Below are 26,971 nucleotides of genomic sequence, written 5' to 3'. Positions count from 1 at the left end.
TTATTTACTTTTCCTTGTTTAAAAACTATGAAAACATTTAGATTTTCAGATTGCCTTTTTTTCTTTTCAAGCTGCTCGTTTTAGTACACACGTTCAGACTTTTTGAACTGTGAGGTACTGGCGGAATACAAGTTATATTGTTAACATTAGTGGATAAAATCCAGGAAAAGTGCTGTGACTGAAACCTGCCCTCCACTGTCAGCCAAAAGTGCATCTGCCTGGACCGCAACACACCCTTTTAACCAGAGGCAAAGGAAACACTCCCCTGATGAGGAGAAGGTGATTTAGAACAGATGTATAGATTGATTTTTCACATCTATGGGTATTATTTTCCCCAGCGTAAATGCAGGTGCAAAAAATACAGATACTTCAAGCCTTTGGGTCTTCTAGAAGATTTTCAGAAGGAAACGTCAGCTCATCGTGAGGTATTATGACCGTTCAGTAGCATCATGTGGCCTTGTATTAACATCTCCGTTCTCAGCACATTACACCAGACCAGAGGCATCAAAAGATGTTCTGAACAGAAGCACCAGCCTCCTGCAATTCATGGACTCTCACAGGTTAGTACCTTTGCACGTAACAGGAATCAACATTACTAACTTCGAGAGGTAACTGTGGCCGGGGGTTGGCGAGCTGCCTCTTTTACTGTCAAATTTTGGCTTTGAGTCTAAATAGCTTCAGAGATGCTTCAGGCTCTGCTAGCAGTGTTTTACTGGTGGGTGTGTTAAAGAAATAACCTGCCCCAAGAGGAAGGAGGTAGCTGTTCAATGTGTGATTATTCAAACCCTGTGTTGAGGAAGGATTTTGTCCTTCCTTATCCAGCCTTCCCTGAGTTTGAGCCTGTGGTCTACAGACAGGACAGGAAGTGCCCACTGTATTTGGGTTTTATCCCATCAGGGACTTCTGGAAAATGAACCTCTCCCCTCTTTCTTCTCCTGCTCAGCTCTTCCTCATCTTCTGCCATGTCTTTGAAAACAGCTTCTGAGCACCAGGCTGTATAATTTCTACCTCTTAGGGCCGACTGGATCCCTCAGTTCCTGGAGGCCAGAAGTGCAGTGCAGAGTGCTCAGATTGGGAGACTTGGCATTCTAAGAGGCTTGGGGAGGCTAAGCCTCCCCAGCCCAATCGTCGACTTCCGCTTGTGGTGCAGCCCATCCTCCCGCCCCGCGCATTTTCATCTTTTATTTCCGTGGCAGCAACGTCAATGAAGAAAAAGACTACAGGCTCGCCGCCAGCTTCTCCCTTCTCTCTGCACACAGTGTCCCGCTCTCGCGGAAACAGGAAATGAATCACCGCAGAAGGCGGGACACTGTGTGCAGAGAGAAGGGAGAAGCTGGCAGCGAGCCTGTAGTCTTTTTCTTCATTGACGTCGCTGCCACGGAGCGTATGGAGGTAAGCTCCGCCCCCTTTAGCCTCCCCAAACAGTTGGGCTACCGACCGTCTATGTTGGCATTCCTCTCAGCAGGAGAAGGGCACAGCGAAGGTGACAAAATAGATGATGCCAATCAAACTTCTACTGGACTCAAGAAAAGTTCACAGCAAGAGTTTATAATTCAAAAAAAATGGACTCGACACTCAGGAGTCCCTGTATGGCACAGGGCTGTTGATTCTTTAGGAAACGTCTTTTTTATGCTTTTTCGAGCAGTATCGTTCGTATTGGTATAACGGAGCTGAAAGGTTTCTTTGATTTAACATTTTCCAGGTCTTGTTAGCAAACCCAAACATCGTGGGAGAAGACTTTTCCTAAAGAATCAACAGCCCTGTGCCATACAGGCACTCCTGAGTGTCGAGTCCATTTTTTTGAATAATAAACTCTTGCTGTGAACTTTTCAGTAGAAGTTTGATTGGCATCATCTATTTTGTCACCTTCGCTGTGCCCTTCTCTTAGATTTTCCATTGCGGAGGTCTGCTTTCTTCTGTGTTTGGCTTTCCTCTCAGCAGAGCACTGCACTGTCTCTGTGTGAGAGGAAGAGCCTTAGGTGGTATCAGTCAGACTTGGCCTCTCTGTAGCTGGGCAGACTGCTGTTTGCAATTACAGCAGTGGTTCCCAAACCTGGTCCCGGAAGCACCCCAGCATGAATATTCATGAGATAGATTTGCATGCAGTGGAGGCAGTGCATGCGAATCTCTCTCCTGCATATTCATTGTGGGTATCCTGAAAACCTGTCTGGCTGGGGGGCCTCCAGGACTAGGTTTAGGAACCCACTGAATTACAGAGATGCCAAGATACCCAGTTCCAGGCTGGAGCTTTTGGGCAGGTCTAGATTTCTGACCACCCTATCCTGGTGCATTATGGGACATGTAGCACTGATTTCCATGGGCAGGAACATGCACTACAAATCCCATACTGCTTTGGGATGTAAGTTCAAAACCAGGTCTGTCCAAAAAGTCTCCAGTCTGGAACTGGGTAATTTGGCATCTCTGCAATTAGAAAATTGAAGTTAATGAAAGGATACAATATTAAAATCCATCTCCAGGATTTCCAGCTACTTAGACCAGTTCAGATGCTTTGTGTTGCTTCCGGATTGGTTAGTGCTTGAAGTGACAGACTGACACAGTTCTGGTTTTACCTTACTGCATCTATGGACTTGCAGGTCTCAATTCCTCTAAAAATCCAGACCACAGTTAGGCAGAGGTAACATCTGGAGCGTTGCTGCTATTTTGTCATGCCTTGATCTGATCACAGATCACCCAGGGAACCAGCGTTGCTTCTTCCTTAAGAAATGCTCAAGTGCAGGTCCTTTCACTTGTGACCTAACAAGACCCTGTGATACCTCAGCCTTTGCACAGGAAGCCTGTGCCAGAGAAGAGGCAGCACATCACAGTGTCCATCAGCGTGCAAATACTGGAAGGTCCAAGCAAGAAGCACTGGTTACCACTGAGGGGGTCTTTTGTACAGTGCTAACATAAGAAGTCGATTAGGGGAGACCCCCCTCCCCAGCACAATTTCAGGAGAAGACCTTCCCCCTCCCTTTTCCTACTGGTTCCTACAGTTTAAATCCAAGCTGGCTGGGATAGAAATTTTGTAAATAAAAATAAAAGCAGGATTACTGGTCTCTGGATGTACTGGGGTATAACAGTGATCGCCAGAGAGGCAACCCCACTACCCCTGCGGCTTCACCGTTGCTCTGAGCCACGCTGGCATACACCACAAGCATGAACCAATGCAAGTGCCAGGCTATCTGGGGCCATGCTCCAGACACAACTGTGCCCACCTTGGATGTGTGCCATCTGCCAGTGAGGTACATTCACTCTCTTATTGTTCCGCAGAGCCAGAGGAAACGTTACCACATCACCAGCTGCAAAGACCCCCGGGACATTACTCTGCATCATCTGCCGGGAGAGGAGAGACGGGTGAGTGACATTACAGCCGCTGCAGCCAGAAGAAAGAAAACGCCCACGTTCCTTTACAGAATACCAGTGTAATGAGCGCTTGTACCAACTATACAGCTGACGTGTGTGCAGCTAACACAAAAGTCTGAGCCTCACTTATACTGCCCAAGAGTCTACCTGAGTGCAGGTATTTACAGAACAAGGCTTACTGCATTTGGCGCAATCAATACGCCATTGTGTGTAATTAGCACCGATTTTGTACAATTAGCCCATGTTACCCTGCGCTAGGAACATGTTTTTATTGCGTATTGTGTTGACATTGTAAGTAGTGTACTATGCCATACTTTGTATTGTTATTTCAATAATTTTTCTGCTGTAATTGTGTATTGCTTATGCTTCACGTATTTTTGCTGTAAACCGCTGTGAGTGAATTCCTTCAAAAAGGCAGTAAATAAATCCTAATAAATACATAAATACATCACATTCCCAACAAAGGAATTCCCCTAATAATGTACTTTTATGAAGAAAAAGCAGAGTATAATGTGCCCCTGTCTTAGGGTTACAGGTAACAGGGAGGTGTGGAAAAATGACCAGTATCTGCCAGCCAAAGGCAGGGCTGTGGGGTATAAAAGGGGAAGTTCGGTCTTCCCTGGGAACTGAAGGGAGAAGGAGACCCCAGACATGGCTTCAGGACTGACGTGATGCTACCACTCTTGGTCCGTTTCCCCGAGACAGTTCCTCCCCAACACCTGGGATAGCAGAAGGGTCAGTCCTAAACACCACCCTGGGGGCATCAGCTTCACACCCTTTCCACTCTCAGCAGAACCCGTAGCCTCTCAATCTGCTCCTGCAGTTTTTGACCCAAGGCATTGCAACAGAGCTTTGTTCACACACTCTGCCCCTTAAAAAATGTGAACTATCGGACAAAACACAGCAATGGAAATAAGAGAAGATATCAACCTAATTAATAACAAGGTTATTGTGACAGTGGGGAAACAGTTATAGTGTTATTTTTTTTGTTACGTTTGTACCCTGTGCTTTCCCACTCATGGCAGGCTCAATGCGGCTTACATGGGGCAATGGAGGGTTAAGTGACTTGCCCGGAGTCACAAGGAGCTGCCTGTGCCTGAAGTGGGAATCGAAGTTCCCCAGGAACAAAGTCCACCACCCTAACCACTAGTTCACTCCTCCACTGTTGCTACTATTTGAGATTCTACATGGAATGTTGCTATTCCACTAGCAACATTCCATGTAGAAGTCGGCCCTTGCAGATCACCAATGTGGCCGCGCAGGCTTCTGCTTCTGTGAGTCTGACGTCCTGCACGTATGTGCAGGACGTCAGACTCACAGAAACAGAAGCCTGCGCAGCCTTCTACATGGAATGTTGCTAGTGGAATAGCAACATTCCATGTAGAATCTCCAATAGTAGCAACATTCCATGTGGAATCTTCAATAGTAGCAAAATTCCATGTAGAATCTCCAATAGTATCTATTTTATTTTTGTTACATTTGTACCCTGCGCTTTCCCACTCATGGCAGGCTCAATGCGGCTTACATGGGGCAATGGAGGGTTAAGTGACTTGCCCAGAGTCACAAGGAGCTGCCTGTGCCTGAAGTGGGAATCGAAGTTCCCCAGGACCAAAGCCCACCACCCTAACCACTAGTCCACTCCTCCACTGTTGCTACTATTTGAGATTCTACATGGAATGTTGCTATTCCACTAGCAACATTCCATGTAGAAGTCGGCCCTTGCAGATCACCAATGTGGCCGCGCAGGCTTCTGCTTCTGTGAGTCTGACGTCCTGCACATATGTGCAGGACGTCAGACTCACAGAAACAGAAGCCTGCGCAGCCTTCTACATGGAATGTTGCTAGTGGAATAGCAACATTCCATGTAGAATCTCCAATAGTAGCAACATTCCATGTGGAATCTTCAATAGTAGCAAAATTCCACGTAGAATCTCCAATAGTAGCAACATTCCATGTAGAATCTCCAATAGTATCTATTTTATTTTTGTTACATTTGTACCCTGCGCTTTCCCACTCATGGCAGGCTCAATGCGGCTTACATGGGGCAATGGAGGGTTAAGTGACTTGCCCAGAGTCATAAGGAACTGCCTGTGCCTGAAGTGGGAATCGAACTCAGTTCCTCAGGACCAAAGTCCACCACCCTAACCACTGGGCCAGTCCTCCACTGTTGCTACTATTTGAGATTCTACATGGAATGTTGCTATTCCACTAGCAACATTCCATGTAGAAGTCGGCCCTTGCAGATCACCAACGTGGCTGCGCAGGCTTCTACATGGAATGTTGCTAGTGGGATAGCAACATTCCATGTAGAATCTCCAATAGTAGCAACATTCCATGTAGAAGTCGGCCCTTGCAGATCACCAATGGGGCCGCGCAGGCTTCTGCTTCTGTGAGTCGCCTGCGCAGCCTTCTACATGGAATGTTGCTAGTGGAATAGCAACATTCCATGTAGAATCTCCAATAGTATCTATTTTATTTTTGTTACATTTGTACCCTGCGCTTTCCCACTCATGGCAGGCTCAATGCGGCTTACATGGGGCAATGGAGGGTTAAGAAGGAGCTGCCTGTGCCTGAAGTGGGAATCCAACTCAGTTCCTCAGGACCAGAGTCCACCACCCTAACCACTAGGCCACTCCTCCACTGTTATTGTCCTGCTTATCTGATTAATTTATATCAATAACTTGATGTATTTTTCTTTTGATGAGATTCCTCACTTGGCTATACAACCTCAGAACAGGGATAGTAACAGGTAGACCTCATTTAACTCTTCCCAGTTAAGAAGTAAGGCAGTGCCAGTGTGGTCAGAATCCAGAACATGTTGTGCAGAACGAAAGATTTGAGGCTAGAGAAATGAAGATGGGAGAGATGGCAAGTCTGAGACCCAGAGGGACGCCACACCTTGTTCACAGGAATGAAGCCCCGAGAGTCGATAGTGATCCCACTCTGTTTCAGGAAGCCTGTCGTTGGACTTGCACCTGCAAAGGAGAAAGGGAACCTGTCTGAGGTCAAGTGGGGAAAGCATGTAGAGCAAGGCCCATGGAATTCTTTCCAACCCATCTATATGTGTCTGCCACGTGCTTGGTGCATTGGAGCTGACTCTGTGGGTGCTGTGGGTGCTTGAGCACCCCCAATATTGAGAAAATTCATCGTATGTGTCCAGGGAGGGGTTATTTTCATTGGGCTTAGCACCCCCAATAATTTTGAAAAGTTGGCTCCTATGGCTTGGTGTCTTATCTGTGTGTTTGTGTGTGTGTTTATCTTGTGGGCTGCTATGTCTGTGTGTTCATATGTATGCATATGTATTTGTGTGTCAGTATATGTATACTTGTATGTGTGTGTGTATGTAAGTGTGTGTGTGTGTGTGTGTGTGTGTGTGTGTGTGTGTGTGTGTATTTATGAGCCAAAGGAAAGAGAGAACATGACTCCAAAACACAGACGGTACAAATTAAGGGACTACATGGATCACTAACAGCAAAAGCCAACAGGATGCTGAAGGAGATGAGGTTATTGAAATGGATCTGACACAGTATTTCTGCATCAGAGGTCAAAACCAGCTATGACAGATTCAGCGCCAAACTGACTATGTTGAGTGGTCAAAATAGGCCACTTAAATGCTATCATAGATAGTTAACTTTTTAGCAGCCAAAAATAAACTGGTCGCCGGAAATGGCCAAGAATTGAATAACCAGAGTCAGTGCCACCGGTGGTAGCTAAATACGTTGCCTGCCGCCAGCTGACCATCAGGAGGGGGAGGGGTGTCTGACTAGAGCTGCTTTCTAGTGTTGCTGTTGTTCTGAGACTGGTGGATAGGGGGATTGTTTTGACTTGTCACCTGCATATTTTCTCTTTTTTATTTATTTATCGATGCATTCTTGTATCTCACTGTTCTCCAAAGGCACATTTCGTTCAAAGTGGCTTCCAATTTACATTATTAAGTGACCATTACAATAGTATGTCTATTGTTACCTGAAAAGTACATTGATAGTTTGTCTATTTGTCTCTAGAATTTTCGGAGAGGTTAGTCTGTGTTTTTGTCTGTAGCATTTTCGGAAGGTAGTTTTTTCAGGAGGTAGTTGTCTGAAGGTATTGATGAGGTGATTTGGAGAGGTGGAACGTTCATAGGGATGGAACTTTGCCTTTTGATCTCTGAACTCTGTATCTGAGGCGACTGTGCCTTCTGTCTTAATTTAATTTCTAGTTTTCTTTCTGAATTTCTTTCACAATTTGCCATTGTAAACCTCTTGATCTGTGTGCCAGTAAAGGCGGTATATCAAGGCTGAATAAAAATGAACAGAAACGTATAGAGGGAGGGCAGTTTCCTGACAGCCACTAACAAAGGAAAATGTCTAAATCACTTCAGTATTTTTATTCAAATAGGCAGATTGTCATTTGGTAGCGTCTACCATGTAGATTTGCCACCAAAGACCAGACACTGCCCTCCCTGTGTGAATGGACCTATGACACTGTGCATCACTTTTGTGTTGCTTAGCCAGGCACTGCCACTGTAGGTCACATTTGTCATGCCGTGGATTGTAGCTTTGCTGTGTGTCTAACTGGCACTGCCCTATTTGTGCCACTGGACCGTGGCTTAGTCAGGCATTGCCCGTGTTCTGTAACTGTTTGTGGCACTCTGGATTGTGGCTTTGTTGTGTTGCTTGCTATGTGCTCCTTATTTGTGTCACTGTGTATCACATTTGTGGTACTGTGGATTGTAGTGGGCCACGTGGCTGCCCTGCCCTTCACTTACCTATTCCGATAACACAGACATCGGCTCGAAGAACTTTGCCACTCTTCAGCACCACTTCCTTCAGCTACATGGGAACAAAAATACAAGAGACATCCAGCTGTGATGCTAGCAGCAACTCTCCGCAATGCACATCTGTATGACCCATCCAGCTGTGACACCACTGTAATGCACATCTGTATGACCCATCCAGCAGTGACTCACACTAATGCACACCTGTCTAACACACCCAGTTGTGACGCCAACAGTGACTTGCTGTAATGCACATCTGTGTGACTCTTCCAGCTGTGATGCTATCACTGACTCTCTGTAATGCACATCTGTATAACACACCCAGCTAAGAAGCAAGTACACCCTCTGCTTAACACAAGCATACATAAGACACTCAGTTGTAAAACATGGATAGGTGATGGGGAAGCCAATCCGTTGACCAGTAAAACAGTCGGAGCCCAACATAAGTTGGAGGATCGTCCAGGAACTGTTCTCCTGACAGAAAACATTATTTGACTGCAGTCTCTTGACACAGGCTCACTTAGTCCTCTGCTCTGGCCTCCAAGACCAAACTAACGGCCTCAACTCTTCCCGCATCAATTATGTTACTATCCAGAAAAGCCTGAGATATATTTTAGACTCAGTTCTGTCCTTTATGCAACACTATTTCCCCCTTTCTAACACCTCATTGCTGCCTGCCTCCCATCACACTTCCGCTGCTTTCCATGGGGTCTCCTGTAGGTGGCGCCACTGTCAACCATACAGCTCAGCTTTGTATGCAGCAACCATGAACGTCTTACCCACTACCCCAGAAGCTCTGCTGCAGTGATTTCTAGTTTATTGTGTATCACGCTTTGAGCTTAGTTGCCAATGTGTATATAACATGAAGACAGAACATATCTGAACTGATTCACTACCCCAATCCTGGCTCAATCTTTTATCCAAAAGAAACGAAAGTAGGGCAGGACAATGGCAAATCCACAAAGAGCCAAAAGGGAGGTGCAAAACGAGAGGAACAGAGCTGTGTTTCGGTGAAGGTCGCTGCCTCAGGGGTCACAGAATCTTATAAAGTGTTCGGTGCTGTACTATCAGAACAGCTGTATGCAAAACTTGTATGGGATTTGCGTTACAAGACGTATGAGGAGAGACTTGATGACCTGAACATGTATACCCTGGAGGAAAGGAGAAACAGGGGTGATATGATACAGACGTTCAAATATTTGAAAGGTATTAATCCGCAAACGAACCTTTTCCGGAGATGCGAAGGAGGTAGAATGAGAGGACATGAAATGAGATTGAAGGGGGGCAGACTCAAGACAAATGTCAGGAAGTATTTTTTCACGGAGAGAGTAGTGGATGCTTGGAATGCCCTCCCGCGGGAGGTGGTGGAAACGAAAACGGTAACGAAATTCAAACGTGTGGGATAAACATAAAGGAATTCTGCTGAGAAGGAATGGATCCTAAGGAGCTTAGACGAGATTGGGTGGCAAAGCCGGTGGCGGGAGACGGAGATGGTGCTGGGCAGACTTATACAGTCTGTGCCAGAGCCGATGGTGGGAGGCAGGACTGGTGGTTGGGAGGCGGGGATAGTGCTGGGCAGACTTATACAGTCTGTGCCAGAACCGGTGGTGGGAGGCGGGGCTGGTGGTTGGGAGGCGGGGATAGTGCTGGGCAGACTTATACGGTCTGTGCCAGAACCGGTGGTGGGAGGCGGGGCTGGTGGTTGGGAGGCGGGGATAGTGCTGGGCAGACTTATACGGTCTGTGCCAGAACCGGTGGTGGGAGGCGGGGCTGGTGGTTGGGAGGCGGGGATAGTGCTGGGCAGACTTATACGGTCTGTGCCAGAACCGGTGGTGGGAGGCGGGGCTGGTGGTTGGGAGGCGGGGATAGTGCTGGGCAGACTTATACGGTCTGTGCCAGAACCGGTGGTGGGAGGCGGGGCTGGTGGTTGGGAGGCGGGGATAGTGCTGGGCAGACTTATACGGTCTGTGCCCGGAAAAGGACAGGTACAAATCAAGGTAAGGTATACATAAAAAGTAGCACATGTGAGTTTATCTTGTTGGGCAGACTGGATGGACCGCGCAGGTCTTTTTCTGCCATCATCTACTATGTTACTATGTTACTATGTCACCTAGGTGAAGAGAAAGCTACCTTACTGAAGGTACCAAGGCTTTAAACATGGTGGATACGTTTTGGACCTACATCTACGTAAGGGTTTTTATTTTTCTGGTTCTGCCTGTGGGCCCACAGTAAAGAACCAGCCCAGCCCTCTTCATTTAACTGTGCGTTCATGTTCTCCAGACGTTACCCTATGCCGTACCAACCTTACTCAGTCCGGCCCCATTCACTTAACCTTGCACTCATGTTCAGACCCTGCCCTCTGCTCTACTAGCTGCACTCATATGTGTATGTCCTGTCTCAGGTTCTGAAAGTTTCCATCCCTCCTCTGGACCACAGGCCTCCACACTGCCATCCCAGCCCACATGCCTCAGACCCTGCACCTGTACAAGCACTGCTGATTAACTTAAAACATTTACTCATTTCAGTCATTTTCATATTTCCATGGGCTGAGGTCCTTCTTCTGTACCTTTCCCTCCTGTTCTCGGAGCTCAGACACTTCCGTCTGCATATAAAACTTTATCCTGTGATTCTCAAACATCTAAAAACAGGAGAGAAAGAAACACATTACTGTTACTAACTAATTACTAAACATAATTAACACATTAATAACATTAATTACTCTAGGTTTTCACAATGTTAACTCTTTTATTCTAGGAGGGAAGTTAGGTCACTGACATGTCTCTTACAAAGTAATAAATTACAAGATACAGGTCACATAGTTAACCTGTAATCAACTATGGGGCACGAACATGTGACATGCAGGATCCCTTACTGGTCACGTGGGTTAAGGCGGGATCTCTTACTGGTCACTGATAAGTACATAAGGGGGGAAAGGGAAATGGGACTTGATATCCTGCCTTTCTGAGGTTTTTGCAACTACATTCAAAGCGGGTTACATATATTCAGGTACTTATTTTGTACCTGGGGCAATGGAGGGTTAAGTGACTTGCCCAGAGTCACAAGGAGCTGCAGTGGGAATTGAACCCAGTTCCCCAGAATCAGAGTCCACTGCACTAACCACTAGGCTACTCCTCCACTCATTCCACCAATAAGAGCCAACCTCATCAGTGATGTCACAATGGCTTGATTGCCCGATACTTGGGTTGTGATGTCATAAGGGAAAGGGAAATGGGACTTGATATACTGCCTTGCTGTGGTTTTTGTAACTACATTCAAAGTGGTTTACATAGTGTATACAGGTTCTTATTTGTACCTGGGGCAATGGAGGGTTAAGTGAGTCACAGGGAGCTGCAGTGGGACTTGAACCCAGTTCCCCAGGTTCAAAGTCCATTGCTCTAACCACTAGGCTACTCCTCCACTCATTCCACCAATAAGAGCCAACCTCATCAGTGATGTCACAATGGCTTGATTGCCCAATACAGTTCTGATATTGTGATGTCATAAGGAGGAGAGGGAAATGGGACTTGATATACTGCCTTTCTGAGGGTTTTGCAACTACATTCAAAGCGGTTTACATATATTCAGGTACTTACTTTGTACCAGGGGCAATGGAGGGTTAAGTGACTTGCCCAGAGTCACAAGGAGCTGCAGTGGGAATTGAACCCAGTTCCATAGGATCAAAGTCCTCTGCACTAATCACTAGGCTACTCCTCCACTAGCAACATTCCATGTAGAATCTCAAATAGGCAAAGGGAAATGGGACTTGATAAACCACCTTTCTGTGGGAATTGAACCCAGGCTGCCTGGCTTAAAGCCTGCTGCACTAATCACTAGACCACTTCTCACTTAAGACAACTGAGGGCAATATGTTCAGTCTAATCTCCTTCTAGTTTTCAAAGTGTAGCGCAGTCTATTTTAATCCCTTATTTTCTTTATATGGAGGGATGATGAATACATTGATTGGTAATCTGCAGTTTTTGCAAAATACAGCAGCTCGATTAATCTTTGGCCAGATTAGGTTTAAGAGAGCTACTCTACTTTTGCAAATGCTGCATTGCCTTCCTATTGATAAGAGAATCAGGGTCAGATGAGCTTGTCTTATATTTAAATCTTTATTTGCGGATAGTTCTACGCCTTTAGTCAAGTATTTGAATTTTTCATCTGCCTTTTGTTCAGCACGAAAAGAACGGTGTTGGAAGCTAAATTATCCATCTGCAAAGGGTGTGCGATGTAAATCAATTCTGGAGTCATCATATTTGTATTAAGCAGTAAAAGTTTGGAGCTTGTTGCCTCTTTCAGCAAATTGAGTCATATCTTACTTTTCGTAAGGCTTGTAAGACTATCTTTTTAGAGAAGGAACTTAGAAGAATGCTTTAATTTATTTCCCTCTGTATTAAATGTTGGTCTATTGTTTTTCTCCCTTTCTCTTCCCAAAGTCTGCTTCAGAACAATCCATTGACTTCTATCTCCTAGTATCATCCATTATCCTTTCCTATAATGTTTTTCGTCTCATGCATTACACCAATGGTCTCTAATTGTTCTCATACCTCACACTAACATTATCGGCTTCTGTCTCACCTAGAATGTAAACCACACTGAAATCTGGAAAGAGGATTTTAGCGATATAAAAGAATTGACTTGATTCGATTATGGAGATTTGAGCTGTGATCCATTTAGAATCAGTTTTAGGAAAATAGAGGAATATAAAACTTGTATAACATAACATAACAAAGACCATCCCAAACTACAAAAGGTAACGGACGACATTACAGAAAACAAAAGATAGTCATTTCAAAAGAATGTGGGCCAAGCTTAGTGGGAATGAGAGGAAGCTTGGCCATTACCTTAATAGACCAGTTTTCTCTACTCTGATATACAAGTGTCTAGAGCCTTCCCAACTAAGGGTCAAGTACTGCTGACCTCTGACCTAATGATCTAGATGTTTCTGGGTATATCTGACCCAGCCAGCAGATGAGTGTCTGGCCCACAAATAACACTGTGGCCAGCTTGAGCCAATGAAGACTAGGCCTAGCTCTCCACCTTCTCCCCCATTTCAAGAACCTGGTATCACCTCTTCCTGATGTGACTGTCAAGACATGGCCAGCCTTACTACTAGGGGAACAGACAGTTGCCTAGGGGGCAGAATTTGGAGAGTGTGGCTATTAAAACAGCCACTAGAGCGGGCCAGACAGCACCACATGGCTGGCAGAGATCAGATCTCAATGCCCTAACAGCAGAAGAGAAAATTGAATAGGCTGGCAGGAGTCTGTGCCGAATTGCCCCATTAGTCTTCCTTTTAGCCGGCCTCCCCAGCATGTCCAAAGTCTTGCTTGTGCGACTAGTACTTCCTGCTTTATGTCACTGCAAGACTGGCATTTGGAAGTGCTGGTCTTGAGATGACACATTTTGAAAGTGCTAGGTTTAAGGAAGAGCAGCAGGGGGTGGTATCCCCAGGACAGGGAGGGTAGGCCACAGTTAGCACCTGGGGATTTGCCAGTGTTGCTATGCTCATATTAGCCCTCTCCTCAAGTCACTTCATTGGCTCCCTATCTGTTTCCACATCCAGTTCAAATTCCTCTTATTGACTTACAAGTGCCTTCACTCTGCAGCTCCTCAGTACCTCTCCACTCTTATCTCTCTCTACACTCCTCCCTGGGAACCCATCCGGTAAATCTGTCTTATCTGTATCCTTCTCCTCCACTGCCAGCTCCAGACTCCGTTCCTTTTATCCTGCTGCACCATATGCCTGGAATAGACTTCCTGAATCGGTACGTCAAGCTCCATCTCTGGCCATCTTTAAATCTAGGCTAAAGGCCCAGCTTTTTGAAGTTGCTTCTTTAAATTCCTAACCCCTGTTCACTTGTTCAGTACCCATGTTTTATCATTCCCACCTTAGTAATACCCTTATCCCTTATTTGTCCTGTCTGTCCTAATTAGATTGTAAGCTCTGTTCAGCAGGGACTGTCTCTTCATGGTCAAGCGTACAGCACTGCTTACATTTAGTAGCGCTATAGAAATGGTTAAGAAGTAGTAGTAGTAGGAACTACAAAACATGTGATATAATTTTTTTTTTTATCCCACATATTTGTAGGCTCAATGTGGCTTACATAGTACCGTAATGGCATTTGCCAATTCAGTTGATAACAAATGCAGGCTATATATATATTTTTTTGTTACATTTGTACCCTGCGCTTTCCCACTCATGGCAGGCTCAATGCGGCAATGGAGGGTTAAGTGACTTGCCCAGAGTCACAAGGAGCTGCCTGTGCCTGAACTGGGAATTGAACTCAGTTCCCCAGGACCAAAGTCCACCACCCTAACCACTAGGCCACTCCTCCACTCCTATTGTGGTCTAATGAGGTAGGTGTGTATCTATTTTATGATATTTTGGTCCTAACCCCCTGGACTGATTGTAAACCACCTTGATATTGCATCTTGAGTATTGTGTTCAGTTCTGGTCGCCGTATCTCAAAAATGATATAGCAGAATTAGAAAAGGTTCAAAGAAGAGCGACTACAGTGATAAATGGGATAGAACTCCTCTCGTATGAGGAAAGGCTAAAGAGGTCAGGGCTCTTCAGCTTGGAAAAGAGATGGATGAGGGGGGATATGATTGAGGTCTACAAAATCCTGAGTGGTGTAGAACGAGTAGAAGTGAATTGATTTTTTACTCGTTCCAAAAGTACAAAGACTGGGGGACACCTGAGAAAGTTACATGGAAATACTTTTAAAACAAATAGGAGGAAATATTTTTTCACTCCACGATTAGTTAAGCTCTGGAACTCTTTGCTGGAGCAGGTGGTAACAGTGGTTAGCGTATCTGGATTTAAAAATAGGTTTGGACATATTCCTGGAGGAAAAGTCCATAGTCTGCTATTGAGGCAGACATGGGTAGCAACTGCTTGGCCTGGGATTTGTAGTATGGAGTGTTGCCACAATTTGAATTTCTGCCAGGTACTTGTGACCTGGCTTGGCCATTGTTTGGAAAACAGGATACTGGGCTAGATGGACCATTGGTCTGACCCAGAATGGCTACTCTTATGTTCTTATGATATACTCAGGGGTGTGCTGGTAAATTTTTAACAACAGGCTCTTTCTCTGGATGTAGCCAGCTCTGCAGTTGGAAGGGCCAGGGGTGGCCGGGGGGGTGGGGGTGGGGAGCAACTCTTGCCTCTCTCTCCTCCCTCCCTTCGTGTGGGCATGCTAAGCATACCTTTGCTGGCAGTCAATAAATGGACTGCCACCACTCCCAACGTCTTTCTCTGAGCAGCATGCTGGAACTTCTCTCACATGCTGGAGAAGTCCCAGCCTGCTGCCCAGAGCTGGAAACAAGGAGTGGGAAGCAGCAGTAGTCTATTTACTTGGCTGGCAGGGCTCAGCATCCCCACCAGCAAAGTAAAAGTGAATTCAGCAGGGGGCCCAAGCCCACATTTTGGGAGCCAGTTGTTAAGGTAGTCATGGAGGGCCCTACTTTAACAACCGGCTCCCAAAATTCTTAAAAACTTAACAACCGGCTCTTGCGAGCCTGTGAGAGCCTGCTCCAGCACACCACTGGATATACTTCTTGAAAAATGGTATCACAAATTAAATAAATAAATACTCATGGCTGTGGATAAAGCACTTTATACCCATAGAAACAGCTTATATAATTACCTTTTAAAAACTCACAGCTATGTACATGCAACACACATGAACTAAGTATATATTGGAAGCAACAGACATGGATTTCTTTAACCACTCCATGGAAACAGGATGCAGTTTATACCTTCATGATTGCTCGCCCAACCTTTTCCCCTAGGAACCTCTTGAAGGGAATGTCTTCCAGCTCCACCACCGACACTGAATGGGCTTTCTCACACAGGTACGCTGCCACTTCCATGCCTGGGGAAGGATGAGAAAACAAAAACACATGTGTTCCTGAAAGTTGCCATGTCTGCCTCGGGGGATAAACTGGTCTCCAGTACTCAGCCACTGGCCCTTATGCAGATGACACCAGTTCCAAAGGAGTGGAAAAAGCTGAGTTTAGCCCCGGGCTTTCTCATGGAGGAGCCACCTAATGGTTAATACAGTAGACTGAGGTCCTGAGGAAGTGGGTTCAACTCCCCAAAACTAAGATCCTGAGGAAGTGGATTCAATTCCCAATGCAGCTCCTTGTGATCAGAATCTTGAGAATTATACTTTACTCACCAAGGTTGGCTTTGGAAATACATGTTTGACTCCAACTGATTCAGCAAAATAAGATTGCAGCCCTCTACAATCAAGACTGACATCATACATTAAGTTTAGCTTTAGATCGTGGATTGATAATATTCTCTTAGGGCTGGTTGGTGCAATGACTGACACTTTTAAGAGTTCGGCTTTTAGCTGAGTTGGGTTGCAGAGTCTGAGCACCTTCACATTCATTTATTCATGATATTAATTACTGATGACATTTAATTTTCCATAGAGTATAAATATTAGTAAAAGGGGAGAATATTTTTTGTTTTGAATCCTGTTTATTTTGATGTTGAGAGTCCTTGTGATCCTATGCAAATCACTTAACTCCATATTGCTTCCGGTACAAAAACTTAGATTGTGAGTCCACAATCATAAATGTGAAATGCTTTGGCTGTACCACATATCAAATGCGTGACTCTTTACTGTTTCCTTTTTCAAAGTTGTATACTGAGAAACGCTACAGAATGATCTAAGGAAGGAGCTGAAAAGCTAGAACATCAGCTAAGTTGTGCTTTGTTAGATCAGACCAAAGCTCAATCAAGCCCAGCCCCACCATATGGGTCACTAAGTATTACAAGGCAAACCCCAGAGTTAATGTTGCTGCTCAGTCCCCAGGATAAGTGATGGCTTTCCCAAGCCTACCTGGACAAAAATTCCCTACAGACTTAACCACTTATCCAAATCCCCTTCAAACTCAGCCATGGATTTATTCTCTTATCCAAATCCATTTAAACCCAGCTATGGATTTATCCGCTTATCTTGATCCCCTTTAAACCCATTTATAGACTTTCCGCTTATCTAAATCCCTTTAAACCCAGCTACAGACTTATCTGCTTATCCAGGTCCCCATTTAACCCAGCCATGGACTTCTCCGCTTATCTTTAAATCCATCTGTGGACTTGTCTGCTTATCTGAATCTCTTTAAACCCAACTATGAACTATCCACGTATCCTAATCCTCATTAAATCCAGCCATGGACTTCTCCACTTATCTTTAAACTCATTCATGGACTTCTCTGCTTGTCTTTAAATCCATCTATGGATTTATCCATTTTAAACCCAACCATGGACTTATGTGTTTATCTTGATCCCCTTTAAATTCAGCCATAGACTTATCCACTTATCCTGATCCCCTTTAAACCCATTTATGGATATCATCTGTTTATCCAAATCCCCTTTAAACCCAGCCATGGACTTCTCCTCTTATCTTTAAACACATCTATGGACTTATCCGCTTATCCTAATCCCCTTTAAACCCAGCTATGCCTCTATGCCTTGACCACATCCTCTGGCAACAAATTTCACAGCTTGATTGAGAGTTGAGTGAAAAAGTATTTTCTCGACTCTGTTTTAAATCTGCACCTGCCATTCACTTTTCACCTGTTCCTTCCTGCTCTTGATTTCTTAGCCCTCTATCCTAGCTCCTCTCAGCCTTCTCTTCATCAACCTGTTTAGCTTTTCCTCACATGGTTCATTTTGGTCACATTGTACTATCAATTTCTTGAGATGGGATGACCCAAAGTGCACACAATACTCAAGGAACTTGCATTGAGAGAGGCCTTGCGATATTTTCCATTTTGTCCAAATAATCCTATTTGCTTTTTTGGATTGCCGAATACACTGTTGCTATATCTGGCCACGTCCTCCGGGGGAGCCCTGCACCTGCATTGTGAGGGCAGGATAGTGTATGCTGTGCCTGAATCTGGTAGTGTCATTATAGAGGGCAGCGCAGCTCACCAAGAAAGGAAGCGCCCACAATGACAGCATTCTTGCCGCTGGCTAGTCTGACTGCCCAGTTGGCATCTTCCGGTGTTCGCAGGGTGAAGACATTGTCAATTTCTTTCCCTTTACATGCCAGGGTCTTGGGTCTGTAAAAGCCAGAAGGAAGTTTAATGCACCTCATTTACCTAACTGAAGCTCTGACAATTAATAACGCCTCAAACAGCGCAAGAAGACTGGCAAAACATTCAGGGGATAACTTTATAAAGTAGGCAGTAACCTTTTACATTGAATACGCATGTAATGATCAGAACAATGGATCCCTAGCCCGTCAAACTTTCAGGATACCCACAATGAACATTCATGAGAGAGATATGCATGCAGTGGAGGAAGTGCACGCAAATCTGTCTCATGAATATTCATTGTGGATATTCTGAAAACCCGGACAGGTTTGGGAACCACTGGATCAGAATAATGGTGTGTATGAATGTATAACTGCTGAAAATACACTATGCATTATTCTGTAAATACTTCCACATCATACATTTCAGAGCCTCTGTCTTTGTTCTCGTCTCCTCTGTGTCTGACTTGAATCATGGAACAAATGCAGCATTTGGCCGGAACTGATTCCCTGACTCAAAGGTTGCACTAGGCCAGGGGTAGGCAACTCCGGTCCTCGAGAGCCGCAGGCAGGTCAGGTTTTCAGGATATCCACAATGAATATGCAGGAGATAGATTTGCATACCATGGAGGCAGTGCTTGCAAATCTATCTCCTGTGTATTCATTGTGGATATCCTGAAAACCTGACCTGCCTGCAGCTCTCGAGGACCAGAGTTGCCTACCCCTGCACTAGGATACGTTGTCCTGTAACGCGGGGGTTCTCAACCCAGTCCTCGGGACACACCAAGCCAGTCTGTTTTTTAAGATATCCACAATGAATATTGCCTCCATTGTATGCAAATCTCTCTCACGAGTTTTCATTGTGGGTATCCTGACACCTGAGTGGCTGGGTTGTGTCCTGAGGATGTGACCCGGGGATGGGGATAGCAGGGGCACTGAGCATGCAATGATAACCCAATACTGGCCTGCGCTGGTCTGCGTGTGTAACTTACGTGTTCCCAGTGGCTATCAGCAGTTTGTTATACTCCATCTTGAATCCATCTTTGAAGACAGCCACCTTACTCTTGGCATCCACAGATACAACCTGAAAGAAGATTTTCAGCGTGAACCATCTGCAATTAATTACTGAAAAATCTTCTTCTGAAAACAATGGATTCTTAATTCGAGCACTTGAACGCGCTTTTAGGAACAGTGTAACGGAGTCTTAAAGACAGGTGAAATAAGGCACAGAACATCTTCTGTCAACATATTCCACGGTAGAATTGAACCCAAGCAAAACAGAGATTCTGTGGGTTCCTAACAAAAGTGGACAGATAACTGGAGTGGAGGAGTGGTTAGGGTGGTGGACTTTGGTCCTGGGGAGCTGAGGAACTGAGTTGGATTCCCGGCACAGGCAGCTCCTTGTGACTCTGGGCAAGTCGCTTAACCCTCCATTGCCTGCCACATAGAGCCTGCCATGAGTGGGAAAGCGTGGGGTACAAATGTAACAAAAAAAAAAAAAAAACTGGCTTCAAAATACTAATTGGGAAGTAGAAACTTCCCCTGAAATCACAGGTCAGGAATCTTGGGATGCTGCTAAACTCATCATTGACTTTGATCCTGCAAATTCAAACAACTTTTAACATTCTGCAAAATCTCTCTCTACATACGGAAAAGATGAGTCTAACCACAGTGGTCCATGTCATGATAACATGACTACTGTAATGCCCTGTACACTGGTCAAAACAAAGAGACGTTGCACTAGCTCCAACTAATTCAGAATACTGCAGCTCAACGGATAGAAGGCTGCAAGCAGTGTGGCCACATCACACCTTTCCTACGAAAGTTACACTGGCTACCAGTAACTTACAGGCCTAAATTTTCAAGGTCCTCAGGAAAAATGAGCTGGAGTACTTAAAGAACAAGATAGCCCTTTACACACCTTTAAGATCCTCTCAAGGATCATCACTATCTGTACCTTCGTCAAAAGAAACTGTACGATGTGATAGCTGCCAGTGAGCCTTCTCTGGAGTAGCCCCCACGCTCTGGAACTCACTCCCAGAGGGGCTACGTCTAACTCGAGACTACCTCTACTTCAGGAAGCAGGTGAAAGCCTGGCTCTTCTCCCAAGCCTTTAACACACATGATGACTGACTACACACTCCCTCCACACCTAGACTAGCTGGCTACACACCCGGTAACTTAGACCAGTTCCTCATATCTCCTCGAACTGTACATTCAATTTTTCTTCAGTTTAGCCATCCATCTATTTAGCCCAATGATTTTGTACTACACATCTTGTCCCCATCTGTATATCTCAACTGCATTTACCCCCTTAGCTACATGGTAAGATGTTTTATTACATTGTGGGAACAGAATTAGCATCATATCTATGTTACTTGGTTGTTCTGATGTCGATCAGGTGTTTCACTGGTATTATGCTGGCATTGTATTACATCTATGTTATTTGAATGCTTGAGTGGAGGAGTAGCCTAGCGGTTAGAGCACCAGTCTTGACATTCAAAGGTAGCCAGTTCAAACCCCACTGCTGCTCCTTGTGATCTTGGGCAAGTCACTTAACCCTCCATTGTCTCAGGTACAAACTTAGAATGTGAGTCCTCCAGGGACAGACAAAAGTACCCAAATGTAACTCACCTTGAGCTACTAGTGAAAAGGTGTGAGCAAAAAATACATAAATAGTATGTGCTTATTAGGTGTTTCATTGGTATTATTCTGATATCATATCTGTTATTTGAATGTTGTTGTTTTTTGCTGTCTATTATGGTATCATTTGTACTGTGATGACATTTATCATATTTCTGTTATGATTGTTTTACTGTGTGGTTTAATGTATATATTTCTGGAACTGTTTCATGTTAGTCCTATTACTAGGTTTCAATTTGCCATATCCAAGTCTACCTCATGGACTGTATTTATGTTTATATTTGGTCATCTTTACTATTGTTCTACTGTTAACAAAATTGTAAGCGTTATTTTTAACTGTACCTGCTGTACATCGTCTTGGGTGAATCTCTTCATAGAGGTGGTTAATAAATCCCAATCAATAAGTAAGCACACCCAAAGACACCCCAATACTTTACCTGCATGTCCATCAGGACCTCGATATCATACGTATGGAAGAATTCCTTGGAGCGCAGAGCAATCTGGTCTGGTTGAGAATCCATGGACTGCAGAAAAACATGCAATAAAGTAATGTTCTTAAGCATCCTAACAGGTCGGGGGGGGGGGGGGGGGGGGGGGGAGGATTGACAATCTTTTCAGCTACCACTGTCCTCATTCCAGAGACTACTGCTGCTACTACTACTACTACTACTACTACTTAACATTTCTAGAGCGCTACTAGGGTTACGCAGTGCTGTACAAATTAACGAATGACGGTCCCTGCTCAGAAGAGCTTACAATCTAAAGGACGAAATGTCAAGTTGGGGTAGATGAGATTTCCTGAGAAGAGATGTAGTGATTAGGTGAAGAAGGCGACATTGAAGACTCTGCTGTAAATAGTGGCCTGATGCACTAAAGCACTAAAGAAAGGGATTAGAACAGGATGTCCTTTGGAAACTTACATTATATTCCTTGGGGGGGGGGGGGATGTTAGCAACATGGGCTCCATTAAAATGTGTTCTTTTACTGTTAACCCCAGTTATTAGGAACTAGGTCTTATTACATAAACTGGACCTGTGGTAAAATAGCACCAGTTAGTAGTAAAATAACCCATTAACAGTGGCCCACGTTGATAACTTCCCCTCTTAGTGTGAACAATTTCAGTCTTTGGTAACCAGAGCTGATATTGTGATGTCATAAGTCTCATTCCACCAATAGGAGCCAGCCTCATCAGTGATGTCACAATGGCTTGATTGTCCTATACTTGGCTCACTTTTATTACACATAGCAGTGATTCTGATTTTTGGAAACATTTCTTTTTTCTTTAATAGGGAATCAGGAGATGCCTTCATATTTGAACAACGCACAGATCATATTGTTGCTTAAGCCTGGGAGAGACCCTTTAGAACCGATGTCGTATCGCCCTATCTCTTTACTGAATTATGATACAAAGTTATTGGCGAAAATTTTAGCAAATAGATTGGGTTGCTTGCTGCCTCGACTGTTACATGATAGTCAGGTGGGGTTTGTAAGAGGAAGAGCTGTGAGCAAAAATTTACGAGCGATCTTGGCCTCTTTAGAATATAGCTCGCAGGGACACTTGGCGTCATTGCTGATTAGTTTTGACGCGGAGAAAGCTTTTGATAAGGTTCGCTGGGAGTTCCTTTTTGATACTTTAGAATGTTATGGTTTCTCTGGGTGGTTTGTTGATGCGGTCCGTGTACTGTATGCTAATCCTAGTGCAACATTATTGGTGAACGGACTTGAATCAGAAAGTTTTCCCATCCGGCGGGGCACCAGGCAGGGGTGCCCATTATCACCGCTTCTTTTTGTTTTGACATTGGATCCCCTTATAAGAGATATTATGGAGAATCCCTTGGTTAAAGGTGTACATGTGGGGTCTCAAATGTTCAAGGTTGCTGCTTTTGCAGATGATCTTTTGGTACATATCACGAACCCAAGAGAATCGTTGGAGGCATTGTTGGAGACGTTTCGAGAATATGGGGATTATGCTGGCTTTAGATTAAATTTGGATAAGTCTGAAGTCTTGGCCTCCCCAGAAGTGAACCAGCAGGATTGGGGACCTGAGTTCCCACTGCGGTGGGCTGATGAATCTTTCAAATATTTGGGGGTTCGGCTTGCCATGGATACCTCTGTACTCTATCAAATAAATTTAAAGGTTCTAATTGATGACACTAAGGTTAAGTTGGATGCTTGGATGCATCTTCCTTTGTCATTAATGGGGCGTATAAATTTAATAAAGATGACGTTGTTTCCCCGGTGGTTGTATGTTCTGCAAACTTTGCCAGTCCGTTTGTTGCAGAAAGATCTGAAAAGGATAATGTGTCTTTTTAGTCGTTTTTGTTGGGCGGGGAAAAGGCCAAAATTCAGTCAGGAATTGTTAGTTGGGAGTTGGAAACAAGGTGGCATAGGATTACCAGATTTATTCTTATATAATCAGGCGTGTTTATTGCGTCATCTGGGGGATTGGTTTGAATCGACTCATTTTTACACACCCACAAATTTAGAAAAGGCCTTTTTTGTTCCATATGATGTAATGGCGCTTCTTCATCTGCCTAGGAGTAGGGTACCCCCTAGATTTAAAAACAGCTACAGCCGCTTCGTGAGGTATGGCAGTGGTGGGTGCGACGACTGGGAGGACATCCATATATCACTGACTTATTGCCGAATTTTGGGGCCTGGGGACGGCAGGGAGTTGTGCGTTTAGAACATTTGTTGCAGAATAATGGGGAGTTGTTGCCATTTGAGGCTATTCAAGTCAAGGTGGGAGTAGCCTGGGGTAATAGGTTTGCTTATGCGCAGGTCACGCATTATATGAAGTCTTTGCATCAGGCTTCTTTGAGATGTCGATTGGGGGACCGGGTTCGAGAATTTTTTGAAGGGACGAAAACTGCTAGACATTCGGTCTCTGATTTGTTTGGAGCATTGGTTAAGTGTAAGCCTCGGAGAACATTTGAGGGTCTTAAGTATAAGTGGGAACAGGATCTGGGGTCCTCATTGACTTCATGGAATGTGGAGGCTACTTTAAAGGGTATTCGCCTATTAGTATTGGATGAACGGTTGAGAGAATGTGGGTATAGAATAGTTCTTCGGGGTTATATGTCTAAAGCGCAGTTGGCTCATGTGTCAGATACGGTTGATGCTGCTTGTTCTAAGTGTGGGGGGGGTCATAGTTCCTTTTACCACGCGTTATGGCAGTGTCCAGGGGTGCGAGCATTTTGGCAGCGAGTTCGGGGGTTTTTGATTAAACTTGGGAATAAAATTGAGGGCACGGAGAGACAGTTTTTGCTAGACCACCCACGGGCTTTTGCCTCTTTGAGTACTCCTGCAACTCTGCTATGCAGAAAGCTGAGTTTGGTAGCTCGTAAGTGTATATTGCAATATTGGACCTCCTCGGAAACGCCCGCTTATTGGCATTGGCGTAATCAGGTGCACCTTTTAGCATCTTGGGAGGCTAGAGATTCCAAGATGTCACCTAAACGTAGAAAACAATTTCTTCAGATATGGATGCCTTATATTCAGATTCTAAGTCCCAGGGGTCGGAGTTTACTTATTAATGCATATTGATTTTCTCTGTTTTGTAATAAGCTGTTTTACATAGAGTACAAAGTTCAATACATAATCTGTAATCTGCTAAACAGTTCTGGATTATTGGTACTGTTGTACTTCCTTGAATTTATACAAAGTTTTTGGAATTTGAGTGGTACAGGGGTGGGATGGAGGGGATGGGAAGGGGAGGGGAGAGATGGGGGGGGGGTATGGGTAGTTTATAAGCTGTATAGTTCATGAATAGTTTTTTATTGTTTGTAAATTGGCATTATTGTGTATGCTTACTTTGAGTTATCAATAAAATTTACTTACTTTGCCTCTTCGATTGCTGCAGAAAGATCTGAAACGGGTAACGCGACTTTTTAGTCGTTTTTGTTGGGCTGGGAAAAAACCTAAAGTAAATCAGGATTTATTAGTTGGGAGTTGGAGGCAGGGTGGTATAGGTTTCCCAGATTTGTTCTTATATAATCAAGCATGTTTGCTGCGCCATCTGGGGGACTGGTTGGAATCCACTCAATTTTATACACCCACAACTTTAGAGCAAGCTTTATTCGCCCCTTACGATATAATGGCGCTTCTACACCTGCCTCTTACCAAAATACCCCCCAGGCTTAAAAATAGTGTTTTGTTGCAGCCGCTTCGTGAGGTGTGGCATTGGTGGGTGCATCATTTAGGGGGAAAACCTCATATCACTGACTTATTACCAATTATGGGTAATGTCATGTTTCCAGCAGGAATGGACAATCCGATTTTTGGCATCTGGGCGCAGAAGGGAATTGTGCAATTAGAGCATTTGTTGCAGGATGATGGGGAGGTGTTGCCATTTGAAGCTATACAGGATAGGGTGGGAGTGGCCTGGGGTAATAGGTTTGCATTTGCACAAGTCAAGCATTATATGAGGTCCTTGCATCAAGCCTCTTTAAGGGGTCGTTGGGGGAACCGGATCCGTGGTTTTTTTGAAGAGCTGGTACCTGTTAGGCATTTGGTCTCTGATTTGTATGGGGCTCTGGTTCGGCGTATACCACAGAGAAGATATGAGGGCCTCAAGCATAAATGGGAGCAAGATCTGGGATATTCCTTGACATCATGGAATGTGGAGGCTACTTTACTAGGATTGAGGCGGTTAGTAAAGGATGAAAGATTAAGAGAATGTGGGTACAGGATAGTCCTTCGGGTTATATGTCCACAGCGCAACGGGCCTCATGTGTTGGGTTTGGTTAGTACTGCCTGTTCCAAATGTGGGGGGGTTCCAGGCTCCTTCTACCATGCATTGTGGCAATGCCCAAAAGTGCATGCATTTTGGCAGCGGATACGAGGGTATCTGATCAGACTAGGATATAAAATACAGGGAACAGAGGGTCAGTTTTTGCTTGATCGACCAAGAGCTTTTTCCCCTTTGTGTGCTCCAGCAACTCTGTTATGTAGAAAGTTGTGTTTGGTAGCGCGAAAGTGTATAATGCAATATTGGACCTCGCCGGAAGCGCCTGCCTACTGGCATTGGCGCAATCAGGTGCACCATTTAGCTTCTTGGGAGGCTAGAGATTCAAAATTATCACCTAAACGTAGGAAACAATTTCTTCAGATATGGATGCCTTATCTTCAAGTGCTCAGCCCAAGGGGTAGAAGCTTGCTTATTAATGCTCATTGAGGATGGTATGACATGGTTCTGATGCATTTACTTGTAACCACTCAGTTAGCAGTAAGAAGGTTCCCGAGACTATATACTAGGGGGGAGGAGGGGTTGGGGGGGTTGGAGGGGATGTGGGGGGGGGGGGGAAGGAACTTTATATGTTGTATAGTTTAACCGTGGTATGTATGATGTTATGAATATGTTACGTTGTTTACCTTTGTTATAACAATTAATAAAACTTAAATTTAAAAAAAAAAAAAAAAAAAAAAAAAAAAAAAAAAAAAAAAAAAAAGTAAAAAAAAAAAAAATGAAAGGAGAAGTTAACGTGGGCTACTTTAACCCCAGTTATTGGTAACTAGGTCTGATTGCACAAAATGGGACCAGTTAGTGGTAACATAACACTTCTTAAGGGTATCCCACGTTGATAACTTTCCCCCTTTAATATGAAGAGTTTCAGTCTTTGGTAACCAGAGCAGAGATTGTGATGTCATAATGCCTCAGTCCACCAATAGGAGCCAACCTCATGAGTGATGTCACAATGGCTTGACTGTCCTATACTTGGCTCACTTTTATTACATAGAGCAGTGATTTCACTTTCTAGAGACATTGCTTTTTTCTTTAATTAAGGGGGGGGGAGTTATCAACCTGGGCTCCATTAAAATGTGTTATTTTACTGTTAACCTCAGTTATTAGTATCTAGGTCTCACTGCATAAAATGGACCTGAGTTAGTGTTAAAATAAGATCTTAACAGTAGCCCATACTGATAACTGCACCCTTAATGTCTTAATTGGGAGGGTGGAAGTTTTACTCCCTGCCTCTTGATCCATGCAAGCTCCACAGAGCAGACTTCCCTTTGGAGTCACCCACCAACGCTACATGTTCAAACTTTAGAAACTATAGGCGCCACCTGCACATATATAAAATGAACTTCTATGTGCAAAATGGCAACATATGGGTTTAAAATGCACTGAAAGGAGGTATTTTTATAGAATGGA

General features: G+C 44.4%; 1 protein-coding gene across 4 annotated transcripts in view; it reads right to left on the bottom strand.

Moving 5' to 3' along the window:
• LOC115480836 (apoptosis-inducing factor 3-like) overlaps positions 1-26,971 on the bottom strand; it is a 123,873-nt gene that overhangs the window by 22,244 nt on the left and 74,658 nt on the right. For all 4 annotated transcript variants that reach the window (XM_030219767.1, XM_030219769.1, XM_030219770.1 and 1 more), the window contains 8 exons: positions 21,255-21,341; positions 19,167-19,258; positions 18,072-18,202; positions 15,884-15,999; positions 10,686-10,757; positions 8,111-8,174; positions 6,262-6,338; positions 3,216-3,333 (listed from right to left, as the gene is read on the bottom strand). In XM_030219767.1, coding sequence (XP_030075627.1) covers positions 3,216-3,333; positions 6,262-6,338; positions 8,111-8,174; positions 10,686-10,757; positions 15,884-15,999; positions 18,072-18,202; positions 19,167-19,258; positions 21,255-21,341 — 757 coding nt within the window. The remainder of the gene's footprint in view (positions 1-3,215; positions 3,334-6,261; positions 6,339-8,110; positions 8,175-10,685; positions 10,758-15,883; positions 16,000-18,071; positions 18,203-19,166; positions 19,259-21,254; positions 21,342-26,971) is intronic.

The sequence above is a fragment of the Microcaecilia unicolor genome, chromosome 11, assembly GCF_901765095.1.
Source record: "Microcaecilia unicolor chromosome 11, aMicUni1.1, whole genome shotgun sequence".
Classification (NCBI taxonomy): domain Eukaryota; kingdom Metazoa; phylum Chordata; class Amphibia; order Gymnophiona; family Siphonopidae; genus Microcaecilia; species Microcaecilia unicolor.
This window is presented reverse-complemented; position numbering and strand designations above follow the sequence as displayed.